A 14218-nucleotide genomic window follows, 5' to 3' on the forward strand; every position below is an offset into this window, starting at 1 on the left:
TGGATCAAACGGTGCTATTCAACAAATATCGGAACAGAATTGCTTCGGAGCTTTTCAACACACAGCGTCCACTACTTTGACAGTCGAACTCATAACATATCAATACACATATAGGTATATCGAGAAACGGAATAAAGCGTCTGGAACTAATCTGCCGGCGAAATAGACCCAATCTACTGGGCCTTTTTCTCTTTCTTCTTTGATGCTGCTTCTCTCTCTTCTCGATCATCCAGCCACGCCACGTAGATATAACCGAATAAGACCAGATTCGCAGTGATGGCGGCGGTAATACCAGCCACAGTTGAACTCGCTATCCAAGGTCAGCATCAATCTTGAATGAAGCGAAAAGACTAATCGGATGGAAGAAAGACATACCACCGGAGTTTACTGTGACAAAGTACATGCCGATAGGACCAACAACCATGGCGGCCGTGAATCCCAGCAGCTTGTAGATGACATCTCTATATAATCATAAGCCTAAGTCAATCTAATATATGGACCAATCCATATACTCGGACTGCGGACGGTATAGTGAGTGACAGGTATTGGAAACTACTTACGCAGGAACTGCAGGGGTAACGTCAGAACTGGCTGATTCCTTTGGCGGCGGTGCGGCAGCCGCCTCTGCATAGGATTTTTCTTGAGAGCGACGGCTAGCCATTGCGAATGGAATCAAGGAAAGAGAAACACCTGTTGCCTCGCTGTTGTAAATGTGGTGTCAAAAGACGGAGGAAAAGGTTCAATATGTAATTGTCGACAAGCCGAGAATGGTGATGAACAGATGACAGTCCTTTTTCTTTCTTCAAATAAAATCGTTCAGTTGCTGTCAATGAAAAATATGGCTAGATGGAAGGTTGAGCTATTGAGGACTTGATATGCATCTACTCGTCGAAGTGTTACTTCATAGTAAGGTCGGTAGCTTACCTAGCTTAAGCTACCTAGGTACTGACCTACCTAGGTAATGGATGGTACAGCCTGTATTCACGAGCGCATTGAGCGGAGCTGATGGAACGGAAAAGCCATTCCTCAGCGGCATGTGATTGGCCAGACTTGTTCAATGTTGTAATGGTGTGAATACTGACGGGTGATTTCGAGGTAGATGAGTATGTACAGTCATAGGAATAATCAATGTTGTCGTCTGACAATAAGAATATAGCGTATCGTCTATTCTTACATCCTGATTGACTTGCCCATAGATGCTGCATTATTCACAGGGCTATGTGTTCTTTGTTTCCCAGTTGGTCTTAATTGAGGCGCCAACTCACGTGACCCAGGCGCGTCCGCCGCGTTTGTTGGAGGGAAAAAAGACTGATGAATGAATTCTGGAGAAGCAGGCGAGCTCTCTTTTGGCGCTCCGTTGGGGTTTTGCTCCTGTTTCATTGCTGTCTGATTTGGCCATCTTTAATTCGATCTTTATTACTTGATAGTCTGTTGTCGATTGACAACATGGACGATTCCGTCCCTGATACCCCCGTCAGCGACAGGAAGATTGTCCGCAGTACTCCTCCGACCGGCGTCAAGGATGATACTGAATATGAGACTATCGCCACTCTTCCGCTGGCCGCTCAACCCTTCCAATCACTTGCAACACAATCATTGACCCCTGCTTCTCAGCGACTTACTCAACCGACACAGATCGTTGAAGTCCCTCATTCAGCCAAAAGCACAGTCCAAGTTGCCGCATCTTCTCCCCCAGGTCCGGCGTCCTCGCCTTCCCGTCCTGCCTCGCTGGGAGGTCGCCTTTCCAATTCCATGGCACCTCCTGGAACGCGCTTCTGCCCTCCTGCCTCTGCAGGACCTGCGAAACGTACCCCCGTCATAAATCTCGACGACGACGGCCCAACATATGTCGGTGGATCTTCCGACGAAGATACCCAGCTGAAAAGAAGCACGGATATCAAACCATCTATGTTCACCAAGACATCGCGGAGTCCCGAAAAAGTCATGGATTCCCCGGTGAGCGCCAATTCTTCGTCTTCTTTTGATCGGTTCAAGGAGATCACCTCCTCCGCGGTCTACAACCCGAGCGTCAAACGCGCTGCTTCCCAGATGGACCCGACCCCCAAAGGAATCCCCATAAAAAAGCCCAGACAGAGTGGCCCTTCCCGTGCGCAACCAGTGGAGGTGTCCGTTATGTCATTACAGGATATTCAAGACTACCAGATGAGGGTCAAAGTGGAGAGAATGTTGAAAGTGATGCCGCAGAAATCGGTCCAAGCTTGCATGCAAGCTCTTGTGTTCAAGCGGGGCAATTATGAGGACGCATTAGATCACCTGGCAAATACAGAGGAACGGGATGCACTTGGTTCATCTGACGATGAATTGATTACAGCTCAACAAGCCGAGCAGATCGCACCAGCGAAGCAAAACATTAAAGCTCGAGGGACAATCCAGGATAAGTGGTCGGCCATGAACCTGCAGAAGAACTTGGCAAGCCAGAGAGCCCAATCGCAGTCGCAATCACAATCGCTGGACGAGGAAGAGGCGAAGCCACGGAGACGCTTGATGAGAGGGCCAAAGAATCGTGTCGTTTCCCCAAGTCCTACTCGTTCCGAGACTCCTCCCAAGAAAAAGACTGGACGACTGGTACAGGGACGGAAGCAACCTTCGCCCGCACGTTCGGAATCACCTGAAGCACCTTTGATCATAACGGACGACTCTGATTCTGGTATTGGCGATGCATTGGAAAATGCCGAATCCGAAGTCAAGGTTTTGAGGTTCATCAACACGTGCCAGGCTGTAGAGCTTGCAGATCTGGCTGCAACGACGGAGGATGTTGCCCAAGTCATCATCTCCCACCGTCCATTCAGGTCCCTAGACGAGGCCCGAGCTGTACCCGCCCCATCAACGGAGCAAAGCACAAAGCCAAAGGGCGCTAGGGGCCGGAAGACCCCGAAGCCGATTGGCGACAAGATCGTGGACAAATGTCTCGACATGTGGGTGGGTTATGAAGCGGTGGATTCATTAGTCGCCAAATGCGAAGCGCTTGGACGCCCGGTTGCAGCAGAAATGAAGAAATGGGGCGTTGATATCTTTGGGAAGCGGGACGGTGAATTGGAGCTGGTATCGATTGACCGAGAGTCGCACGATTCTGGCATTGGGACACCTGTTAGCCAGCGTACTGACGAGGATAGCGATGGCCCTGCGTCAGGTTCTCGCAAGTCTCGTTTCATTTCTCAACCCGGTATCATGAGTGACGACCTGAAGATGAAAGATTATCAAATCGTGGGGATTAACTGGTTGTCCTTGCTGTTTGAGAAGCAGTTGAGTTGCATTTTGGCCGATGACATGGGACTTGGAAAGACATGCCAGGTCATTGCATTTTTAGCGCATCTGTATGAAAAGGGCATAAAAGGACCGCACTTGGTGGTTGTGCCGTCGTCAACAATCGAGAATTGGCTTCGGGAGTTTCAGAAATTCTGCCCGACGTTGTCCGTCATGCCCTACTACGCAGGGCAAGCAGAACGCGCCGTGATCCGCCAGACCATCGAAGATAACCGTGATGACATCAATGTGATTATCACCACCTACACTGTCGCAAAGGCGAAGGTTGACGCCCACTTCTTGCGCAACATGGACTTCTGTGTCTGTGTCTATGATGAAGGCCATATGCTGAAGAGCAGTACATCAGTGTTGTATGAGAAGCTGATACGGATTCCAGCCCGTTTTCGACTTCTCTTGACCGGTACGCCGTTGCAGAACAATCTCCAAGAACTGGCCTCACTACTGGGCTTCATCCTTCCAAAGGTCTTCCAAGAGCGCAAGGAAGATCTTCAGTATATCTTTGCAAACAAGGCAAAGACAGTGGATGAGTCCCACTCCACACTTCTCTCGGCGCAGCGCATTGAACGGGCCAAATCCATGCTCAAGCCGTTTGTATTAAGGCGAAAGAAGCATCAGGTCATCGACCTGCCCCGTAAGACCTCTCACGTTGAGTATTGCGAGTTGAATAGCGCCCAGAGGGAGATTTATGAGCATGAAAAGGAAGAAGTTCGTCAGCTTCTCGCTGACCGCGCTGCTGGAAAGAAGACTGGTAACAGGTCCGCCAACATTTTGATGAAACTTCGACAGGCTGCTATACATCCATTGTTATACCGGCGTCACTACACCGATACCATCCTCAGCCGTATGGCCAAGGCCTGCTTGAAGGAGGAGCAATGGTCTCAATCCAACCCAGACATCATCTTCGAAGAGCTGCAGGCTTATAATGATTTTGAATGTCATCAGTTGTGTCTCAATCACCCTCAATCCCTCGGGAAATTTGCCCTCAAAAACGACGAGTGGATGAACTCCGGAAAAGTCGATAAGCTCTGCGACTTGCTCAAACGGTTCCAAGAGAACGGGGATCGGACACTGGTATTCTCCCAGTTTACTCTGGTCATGGATATTCTCGAGCATGTCCTTGAGACTCTCCATCTTGGGTTCGTTCGGTTGGATGGTCGGACGAATGTAGAGGATCGTCAGTCCATTCTAGACGCTTTCCATGAGCGAACCGACATTCCTGTATTCCTTCTTTCGACGAAGGCCGGTGGTGCGGGAATCAACCTGGCCTGTGCAAACAAAGTCGTCATCTTCGATTCCAGCTTCAACCCGCAGGAGGATGTGCAGGCGGAGAACCGAGCACATCGTGTTGGGCAGACCAGGGAGGTAGAAGTCATCCGTCTTGTCACCAAGGACACGATCGAAGAGCAGATATACGCTCTTGGTCAAACCAAGTTGGCTCTCGACCAAGCCGTTGCAGGCGACGAAAGCGAGAGCAAGAAGGGTGAAGAAGCCGGAATGAAAGTCGTGGAGGATATGCTTCTTGCAAAGCAAGAGGAGGTGAAGACAGATAGCACGAACTCCTGATCTTCTTTCAGTCCTAGAGTCATCGGTTACAGCTGAGCTGGAAATATTTTCTTGACTTGGATTTCTGTCTAGAACGCGTTTTCTGCTGGAAGCGAGTCGACCTGCATATCATCATATTATCGGATTGTTCAGGGACACATGTGCATGCTACTGTTGTCGGATCTGGCAGGGATTCAATGGTTCCCGGCATTGGTCTTTCTTTTTAGGGGTTCTATAGCATCCATAGCATTCACCAACGCCTGTGGCGGTTGGTGACATTCTTAGAGTAATAGGAGCATTATTAGGTTAAACAGAGATTGTTGGTCCTCCATATCCCTCTATATCTTTGACAGAATAGTTGCTTTACCTTTACTATAGCACAAGTCCAGTGCAAAGAACAAAATGTCCGTAGCTGGTCATGCGACAGTACGTAAGACATACCTCTAGGCCTCAATATACTTTTAAACCAGGTGAGTATCACTGGCCTCTATGTAACTCTTGGTCTTTGATTTAGCAGCTCTCAATGATGGCTCTAGCAGCATGCTGGTGAGCTCGCGTCTCTGTTGATGATAGTCTCATCTAGACAATCGAGATGGATGATTCCTGGACCTTGCTATTGATTTATGTGCGGTTGCTGATTACTACACGCCTTTGTTGGACCTAATCAATGCTGTGCTACAAACTGCGACATACAGACGTGTTACGATTATTCTCCGCCATGGGAATATGTAGAGACTGCCGTATTATTCTTATAGAATATGCTCTGCTTTAAACCAAGAAGAAAGAATATATTCAGTGAAAAAAAGATGGGAATCTATAAACAGGTTTCTAACACAGACTCCGGACAAAGAAAACCCAGTTTAGGTCATCCATACATACACCATAACATGCAGAATTAGAACCGAGCTATGCAGTACTATCAACAAATAGCAAGAAAGAGGAGTGAGAATGGAAAGTCCTCGGACGGGAATAGAGGTGGAAGATGATGTTATACTCATGCAGCAAGCTCCTGCTTTTGAAGCATCTCTGTAGCTGGGACTGTGATATCGATAGGTTGATCTTCCGGCTTCGACCTGACCGGGGCCGGGATGGAGCTGGTGCGAATGGGGCCTCCTCCGCTCACAACTGGCGACGCTGCTTTGGGCCTGGGCGCACCGCTTGCCGCACGAGCCGTCTCGTTATTCTCTAGGGCGTTTTTGACGGCAGTATCGCGAGCAGAATCCTCCGATTCGTCGTTCTTGTAGACGGACTTGTCGGTGAGATTGAGGATCTTGTCCACTTGGGCGGCTCCGGGAAGTAGGTCATCGAATTTGAGGAAGTGGCAGTAGTCGGAGTAAGACTTTGCTGTCTTTGCATCTTTGAATTCCCTGTTCTTCCCGGGGATGAGTATGTTCAGGAGGAATTTGGTGTTGCCGAAGCGGTTCTCGCACTCGATAGCGGCTTGAAGATAGTCGTGGACCACCTCCCTCCAGGGGAGTAGACCACCCTCTGCTTCGGAGCGGAAGCATGACGGGTTTGCCTCGGCCGCTGTCGCTATCATGGCTCCGTCCACGCCGAACTCCTTCATAAGCGCAAACGCTTCGTCCCGAGAGGTGACATCGCCATTCATGACGCATGCAACACCAGCCTCGCGACAAATTCGCGCAATCATCGGCAACTGGTCACGGATGGCGCGTTCGCGAGGTCGCATTGGTGTCGTGCGGCAATGGACAGTCAAACCTGTGATACCTGTGGCAACGAGTCTCTTGACAAGGCTTTCCGTCTTCTCCGGTGTCTCCAGGATACGGATTTTGACCGAGATGCCGATCTGATAAGGATTTCCGACTTCCCGCACAAGCGATTCAAGGATAGAAACGAGCTTGTCGGGGGTCCGTAGGAGTGCTGCTCCCATCCCACCACTTGTACTGAAAGGTTTGGGACACCCGGAGTTCAAATCGATCCCCGCAACGTCGCCTGCGACCAATTTTGCTGCTTCGACGGCCAGCTCCGGGTTTGCAGAACCAATCTGAAACACCAATTTACCCTTCTCGCTCACGGGGTCAATCCGGTACAGAATGGACTCCTGAGCAGGTTTGTCTGCGCGGCCACCGTTCGAGGGGAATCTGATATATTCGATGCATCCGTTGCGAGGGTTCACTCGGCGGGTGGCTCCAATGAGCGAGCGGTCTATCGTTTCAGGGCCCCAAACAAGATCCGCACCGTATTTGAGAGCGACAAGACGAGAAGGCAGCTCTCCCGAACGCACCATCGGTGCCAGGACTACTTTGCCACGGTAGTCGACACCATTGGCGGGGATAGGAACGCGGGGTGTCGTGAGCGAAGTCATTGCGGATCGGAGGAATCTTAGCATAGCATTATTGACTTTTGTGACGCGAGACAAAGTGCAAGTGAATGACAGAGAACGTGGTTTATGAAATAAAGTTGTCCTGCAGAAGGGTAAATCGACGAACTACAAAGTGGATGGCGACGGACTGAAAAAGCGGAGATGAAAAAGTGGAAGTCACGTGAAGATAATCTGATAAGCTTCGTTCGACTTCCATGGCTCTTCGGAGTCCTCCGTTCACCAGACGGATATCGGTTGGAGAAATCTTTGAAGGTTAAGGGTGAGATATGTTGGTATTCTGTCATCATCTTTCTTATATTGAGAACCGATTTCTCTCTCCGATTCAGACAAGATATTGCTTCACATGTTGCAGCTTCCGGCCTGCCGAGCAGTACATAGGTAGTCTTCAATACGGAGTACTCCGAAGCACATACCGTAAACCAAGGTACCATCATCATAATATGGCGGACTAAGAGGCCAGGTGAAAATAAGGTTATTTCAGTCAGGCGCCGGGATCCCTGTAAGCTGAATGTAGGGCCCCAGATATCGAGGGATCTGACCTGAACAGTTAAAGCTATTGTTCTTCTCACCAATAATGGCCTTGTGAGCTGGTCATTGTTCAAGAGTATGGGTCTCAATACCCGCACACGTCGAGTACCTGGGAGCACCTTACGGAGTACTACAGAGTACCATGATTCTACCCCGAGGTAGATATCACTATTACCTCAAATAATGACAGACTAGCATCACAGCAGCAGAATAGCATTAATATAAATTGCGGAGCCCCGCCCATCATTGTCCCATGCGCCGAGGACCTTTGTCGTGCCGACTACCTCTGGTAGCTTCCGGGTATATTTGGAATGTCCGATAAACAGTGGTGGACGGCCATATTTGAGCACTGTTTCCTACAATGATTGCAAAAGCAAATTGACAACAACTGGCGGCAAAAAAGAAAATCAATAATCAATAAGTGTGGGGAGGGAGAGTGTCTTGTACCTAGGTATCTTTTGTATAGCAGTGGCTCTATAGATGGGCCTCGGACACCTGTCACCAGAACTCCCGACGCCGATTTTCCATCCCGATAATTTCCAGCAATTTTTGTCTTCGATCCCCTTCGCTGGACCAGCTGCTATAAACGGCGTAAAGCCGATCCAAGGTCACGATCACAAGCTTAAAATCAATCTAGATCCTGTCAATTGAGGAACTCTGCCCGAATTCCATCCTATTAATATACAATCAATGTCCCCGGTGGCTCTGCGCATGAGCAGCAGAACACTACTGCCCCTGTCTCCATTGCTCCGACTGTCCACCGCCTCACCGGCCCTCGCCCGCTCTCGTTCGCCCATTCCACGCACATCAGCAACGCTGGCTCCCCCCACTCGACAAGCCCCTCCTCCCTCCTCCCTCTCGTCCTCCTCCTTCTCTTCTTCCTCCTCCCCTCAACAAGCAAAATTGTCTTCGTCATCATCGTCAAGAGTTCGTTCGTCGGTCAGCTCCGCGTCAACTCGTGCTGCTCTTCTTTCTAGACATTTTTCTTCGTATACCCCGCCGCAATCCCCCAACATGTCTTACACCGTTCGCAAGATCGGCCAGGCCAACACCCTGGAGCACCGTGTCTACATTGAGAAGGATGGCGTCCCAGTCTCCCCCTTCCACGACATTCCCCTCTACGCCAACCCTGAGCAGACAATCCTCAACATGGTTGTTGAGATTCCCCGCTGGACCAACGCCAAGCAGGAGGTACGCAATCCGGACCCGCGAGGCGCTACACTGTTACTATTCTCGTTACGGAGCATTCGCTGATTCGGTTTGGATATTTAGATCTCCAAGGAGGAGTTCCTGAACCCCATTAAGCAGGACGTCAAGAAGGGCAAGCTCCGTTTCGTCCGTAACTGCTTCCCCCACAAGGGTTACCTCTGGAACTACGGTGCCTTCCCCCAGGTAAGCCAAATTCATGGACATGGTGCACGTCCAGGCCAATCAATGCTAACCGGAGACTTTTCGATCGATTAGACTTGGGAAGACCCCAACGTTGTTCACCCCGAGACCAAGGCCAAGGGTGACAACGACCCGCTCGATGTTTGCGAGATCGGTGAGCTTGTTGGCTACCCCGGTCAGGTCAAGCAGGTCAAGGTTCTTGGTGTGATGGCTCTGCTCGACGAGGAGGAGACCGACTGGAAGGTCATTGTCATTGATATCAACGACCCTCTTGCCCCTAAGCTCAACGACATTGAGGATGTTGAGCGTCACCTTCCTGGCCTTCTCCGTGCTACCAACGAATGGTTCCGTATCTACAAGATCCCCGACGGAAAGCCCGAGAACCAGTTTGCCTTCTCTGGCGAGTGCAAGAACAAGAAGTGGGTTCCTTCTTACTCCGTCTGGTGTCATCTCCCCGGGACTAACTTTTTTCTCTCCCCCTAGGTACGCTCTCGATGTTATTCGCGAGTGCGCTGACGCTTGGGAGAAGCTCATCACCGGCAAGAGCCCTCGTGGCGATATCAGCCTGTAAGTACTTCATTAACCGTAGTTACGCCCGCGAGGCAAGGATGCAACTGACTTTGACAGTGCCAACACTTCTGTTGAGAACTCCCCTGACCGCGCCGACCCCTCCCAGCTGGCCAGCATCCCCAAGGGCGAGAACCTCCCTCCTGCCCCCATTGACGGCAGCATTGACAAGTGGTTCTTCATCTCTGGTGCTGCTGTTTAAATTTATATTGAACAAAAGTTCTAGAAATTAAAATCCTTTCCATTCGTCCTCAGGGCGAATACTTAGTACTTTGCATATTCCCGGATTTCTAGAAAAGTGCTGGGAACTGATTTCGTAGAAACCGGCGGTTCTAATGAATTAATGCAAGTAGCATGAAACTCTCTTTCCCTGGAGCTTACATATTACTGTGAAGACTCACAGGAAAACAGGTCCGGCGGGGTGAAAAGTGGAAATATCTTGTTCAATGCTAATATATACAAAGGTCGTCAACTCAGGTTATAGCTCGTCAACGTCTTTCCAAATCTCACACACAGCAATCATTGCTCGCCCTTCCCCTTCTATAGTACAAATGCACAATGAGAAAAATCGAACCCGATGTCCTCGGCGCCGTAGCGTAAAACCCGCAATGATACTTAGAAAACCATGAAGAACAATATACAGACCCGAAAATCAACCCTTGAGAGTCTCTTCTCGCTCGATACTCCGTCCCACACGCGCAAGTTCTTCGATCACATCGCCGATCTTCATCTGGTTCTTGCCCACCTCGATCTTGACCTCCTTGCCTCCTCTGAATCCTACCGTCATCTCGGGGAGCTGTGTCGAGTGACGCGGCAGCTGAGTAACTTGGATGTCGATATGCGTCGGACTCGAGGCGGGTGTGGTGGAAGGGTTGCGGAGGAGAGAGAGGAGCAAGCGGCAGGGACGAGCGGACCGGGAGAACGGATTGAAGGTCGCCCGGAAGGAGGTGATTGTGTGCAGGGGGATGGTCATTTTGGTGGGGTTTCCTTTTGATGGACGTTCGGATAGGAAGATGGAATGGTCAATTGGAGATCCGCTGCTCAAAGACTTAGTTTAAGCGCGCAGGAGTGGTTTGCTGAAGGTGATGGGACAAATATACAAGGTCTTATGGTTACCGCGAGTCGGATGCCGGTTAAGTGAGCTTTCCGCGCTTGAGCCGGTCAATCGAGTGAGTCCGTTTGGTTTTTGGGGAGAACAGCGACGAGCGTACTCAGACCCTCGTAATTGAGGATGGTGGCTCTGGGATACGGAAGCCAATTGTATAGCGATGAGGCCGTTGCCTATTCGTGATCTACCTAGAAAATTACCTCGCAGTCGGCCGCCGGAGAGCCATGTTTGCTAAATATGCAAACAATTTGTGGCCTCAGGAACCGATGACGCTGTTTGATTGTGGACACGAGTGGTTTTCCGCAAAGCAATCGCATTGGACAGCAAGGGAATCGACTTTCTTAAAGCGAAGCTCTAAGGACGACAAATTTGGGTTGCCATGGTGCATTCCTGACCACTCTATATTCAATATCTTGGACATATCTCACGACCTGCGCACATACTACCGAACAATCTTGATATACTCTAAATACACACTGCCAGGATGGCTTCAACAGCTGCTCTCCAAGCTCGCCTCAAAGACCTCTCAATAGCTCTGGCTCAGATACACCCACTCATTGATCGCCTAAGGAATTTCACAGTGGCTATTGGCCAAGGTGACGAGGCCCGCCTGGAGTTAGGACAGGAAATACATGGTTCATTGAAAGAGGCGGAAGAGCAAATGGAGATTCTGAAGGTTGAGGTTGATTCTCTTGAAACTGGCAATGAAAGTGGACGGAGAGGTGTGGACAATGCGAAAGAGCTGGAAAAAGAGCGGATCGTTTCGTTGGCGGGGAGGTTGGCCGATGAGATCAAGAGGTGAAGTGCCTCTCCAGGAAACATTTATCCTGCTAACATACTTGCCTAGGACGAGAGTGGAATTTCGCAACGCTCAACTCCAGGCGAAACGAAACGCGGAGGCTGCAAAACGCAAGGAGAGGGAGCTACTGTTTTCGAGGTCACAGAGCGCCGAGCGCCGAAGTCAATCTACCGAGAAGCTGTCGCATGGTGATATTGTCAAGAACGCCTCAAGCGATGTTACTGCCGCACTGCGCAGGACGCACCAGCTGATGCAGGCGGAATTATCTCGAAGTCAATTCGCCCACCAAACTCTAGGTTGGTTATTCCTGCATTGGGAGACGTCTTCAGTCTGCTAAGCCTATAATCACAGAACAATCGACCGCTGCCCTATCCTCATTGTCCGAGTCTTACACCGATCTCGACTCTCTCCTCTCATCCTCCCGCAATCTCATCGGTTCTCTCCTCCGGTCTCAAAAGTCTGACACTTGGTACCTGGAAACAGCATTCTACATTCTTGTTGGAACAATATCTTGGCTCATATTCCGTCGCATATTATATGGACCGCTCTGGTGGCTTGTATGGCTGCCGATTAAGTTGATAGCGAGGTCCGCGTTCGCTATCCTTGGAACAGTCGGGATCACTAGCACGGCCGTTCAATCACAATCTCCAGCATCACTTACCCAAAGCATGCCTCAGGGAGCACCAACATTGGGACAAACAGCAGTCATGCCTAGCGCTTCCATCAGCGCTTCTTGGGACCAAGCACAGGCCTCTGAAGAGCAACCCGAAACTGATCGGCTGATTGATCAGATTGGCGATATGGTAGAAAAGAACAGCAAATTGGAGGAAGAAACCAACATCGACGACGTGTCGCCAGAAGAAAGGCAACGACAGCAAGAGATACCGCGAAATTCAAAGAAACGCATGTACGAAGCTACGGAAGTCGAACAAAACCAGAGAGATGAGTTATAGATGTAGATGGGCCTATTTATCAATACAGACCATGTTCACGATCAATCCGCTGCATCACTTACGAGAACGAATAAAAATGAACTTAATTTTCGGAGAGGATAGCAACCCAACTTAAAAAGTAAGAAAAGGAAAAAATAGGAGAAGTAATGACGATAAAAAGTAAAAAGAAAGAAGATCTGACAAGAGTGGGATTCGAACCCACGCCATCATACGATGATGAGGAAACTCTAAGAGCTTGGTATTAAGGTGTACCTTAACCTCACGCCTTGGACCAACTCGGCCATCTTGCCATTAGATGTTTATTTTTTGTTATTTTAAATAAATGAACCAAGCTTGTCCTCAGTCGTGTTGAACTAGTGAAGGATGATTTGACGTCACATGATGACCTGATGGATAGGGCGAGGAGAGCGTTACCGAACGGGCTGTCAGCTCATTTGCATATACACTGACATTCCGCATATAGCAGACCTTCGTCACCAATCTGGCGTCTGCTTTCCCCTCTTTTTCCAAACTCGCCTTTCATGCCCTCATGAACCTCTATGACAACCCCGGATGCCTTTCGAGATGCGGAGTACATCGCTGACGTGTCCGGCATATCTTATGGAAGCGTCGCGAACCTCACCGAGCAAGATGCTAATGTGTTGACTCGCGAGAATGAGCGCATGAGAAAGCTGCAGTCGGCTGCCAAGGTCGCGTTCATTGATCGTTTACTTCGCGACCTTGATATCCTGATTTACTGCGAGCTATCTGCGCTCTATTACATGGAGTGAGCTGCCTCAATTTCATCGTGACTGTTTTCTGGAATTGCTCTGAAGAGCACGTCGTCTGAGTGTGGCTTGCGCTTTTACTAACAGGACTCTCATTGCTTTGCTCCAGTTGCTCAGTCATACTTTTCGCAATCCGTGCTATAGTGCAGTTGATATTCTTCACCCCCAAAGCCCCTCCTTTTGATCCGACGCGGAATCAACCCTTCATCGGAGCCATCTTCGTCAGTAACATCTTTTGTATGATCTTTCACAACGTCTTCAGTCGTCCTGAGGCCGGAGAGGCTACTAGAGGGTATCTTCATGGAGGGTTGTTGATTGATTTCATCGGACAAAAAGCCCCCATTTCGCTATTTCGGCTGCTGTCCCTCGATTTTCTTGTCCTACTTCTCGATCTCGTCATGCTGGGTCTCATAGTCGAAAGAGTGAAAATAACAGGGCAAACAACCCCTACTTCTGCAGAAACGCCCAGAGTACAAGACCATGACTCGGAGGAAAGGGGCGTCCATAGGACTCGACCCGAATCGGGGTCTTCCGGTGATGGTGCTGAGCTTGACGTGGCCAGCGCCCATGTTACCGATGCACATGCCAGTGTAGATGAGCAGGCGGAACATACACAATTATTGGCAGACCTTTCAGAGGATGGTCATACGCCTGGTGCGAAGAATAGCCACCCTCTGGACACTTTCTCCTCAGGAGAGTCTGTGATCATGAACCTTGGCTTCTTTGATGTCATACGTGATCAGTGGAAATATAGTACGACTATTCCGCCGGCACGAACATCTTCGTACATACCGTCAGACCAGACGGCGGCTTTCCTACGAGCAAGGTTTGGGCTGCAGGTCGGGCCAGATGGACGTGTTCAGCGGATAGAATCCTGACTCTTCCTGCCGTTGTTCACGAATTGGTTACCAATAGCTTCTTCTGTAAATATGTTTT

General features: G+C 49.8%; 7 protein-coding genes and 1 non-coding gene across 8 annotated transcripts; 4 read left to right on the top strand and 4 right to left on the bottom strand.

The window, feature by feature from the left end:
* Positions 1-173: 173 nt before the first annotated feature.
* Positions 174-661, bottom strand: ALT_1913 (vacuolar ATPase assembly integral membrane protein VMA21; the record flags this gene model as incomplete). The annotated part of the gene is made up of 3 exons (XM_033559728.1): positions 174-310; positions 376-461; positions 561-661. 3 exons carry the CDS (start codon positions 659-661, stop codon positions 174-176), a joined length of 324 nt encoding a protein of 107 aa, XP_033415619.1.
* Positions 662-1446: 785 nt separating this feature from the next.
* Positions 1447-4848, top strand: ALT_1914 (DEAD/DEAH box helicase; the record flags this gene model as incomplete). Its single annotated transcript, XM_033559727.2, has 1 exon — positions 1447-4848. The coding sequence occupies one exon, from the start codon at positions 1447-1449 to the stop codon at positions 4846-4848; it is 3402 nt and encodes a 1133-aa protein (XP_033415618.2).
* Positions 4849-5821: 973 nt separating this feature from the next.
* Positions 5822-7153, bottom strand: ALT_1915 (tRNA-dihydrouridine(20) synthase (NAD(+)); the record flags this gene model as incomplete). The annotated part of the gene is made up of 1 exon (XM_033559726.1): positions 5822-7153. One exon carries the CDS (start codon positions 7151-7153, stop codon positions 5822-5824), a length of 1332 nt encoding a protein of 443 aa, XP_033415617.1.
* A 1236-nt stretch (positions 7154-8389) lies between these two features.
* Positions 8390-9857, top strand: ipp1 (inorganic diphosphatase IPP1; the record flags this gene model as incomplete). The annotated part of the gene is made up of 5 exons (XM_033559725.1): positions 8390-8890; positions 8972-9091; positions 9164-9507; positions 9572-9655; positions 9716-9857. 5 exons carry the CDS (start codon positions 8390-8392, stop codon positions 9855-9857), a joined length of 1191 nt encoding a protein of 396 aa, XP_033415616.1.
* A 450-nt stretch (positions 9858-10307) lies between these two features.
* Positions 10308-10628, bottom strand: ALT_1917 (mitochondrial 54S ribosomal mL53 protein; the record flags this gene model as incomplete). Its single annotated transcript, XM_033559724.2, has 1 exon — positions 10308-10628. One exon carries the CDS (start codon positions 10626-10628, stop codon positions 10308-10310), a length of 321 nt encoding a protein of 106 aa, XP_033415615.2.
* A 619-nt stretch (positions 10629-11247) lies between these two features.
* On the top strand, positions 11248-12515 carry ALT_1918 (putative protein transport membrane glycoprotein Sec20; the record flags this gene model as incomplete). The annotated part of the gene is made up of 3 exons (XM_033559723.1): positions 11248-11561; positions 11611-11858; positions 11914-12515. The coding sequence occupies 3 exons, from the start codon at positions 11248-11250 to the stop codon at positions 12513-12515; spliced, it is 1164 nt and encodes a 387-aa protein (XP_033415614.1).
* Positions 12516-12692: 177 nt separating this feature from the next.
* On the bottom strand, positions 12693-12805 carry ALT_t049. Its single transcript has 2 exons — positions 12767-12805; positions 12693-12738 (listed from the first exon to the last, which is right to left on the bottom strand). It is a non-coding gene; the product is annotated as a tRNA-Leu (tRNA).
* A 249-nt stretch (positions 12806-13054) lies between these two features.
* Positions 13055-14160, top strand: ALT_1919 (DSC4 family protein; the record flags this gene model as incomplete). The annotated part of the gene is made up of 2 exons (XM_033559722.1): positions 13055-13281; positions 13392-14160. The coding sequence occupies 2 exons, from the start codon at positions 13055-13057 to the stop codon at positions 14158-14160; spliced, it is 996 nt and encodes a 331-aa protein (XP_033415613.1).
* Between the last annotated feature and the right edge of the window lie 58 nt (positions 14161-14218).

This window comes from Aspergillus lentulus (genome assembly GCF_001445615.1).
Source record: "Aspergillus lentulus DNA, contig: Alt04, strain: IFM 54703, whole genome shotgun sequence".
In the NCBI taxonomy this organism is placed as follows: domain Eukaryota; kingdom Fungi; phylum Ascomycota; class Eurotiomycetes; order Eurotiales; family Aspergillaceae; genus Aspergillus; species Aspergillus lentulus.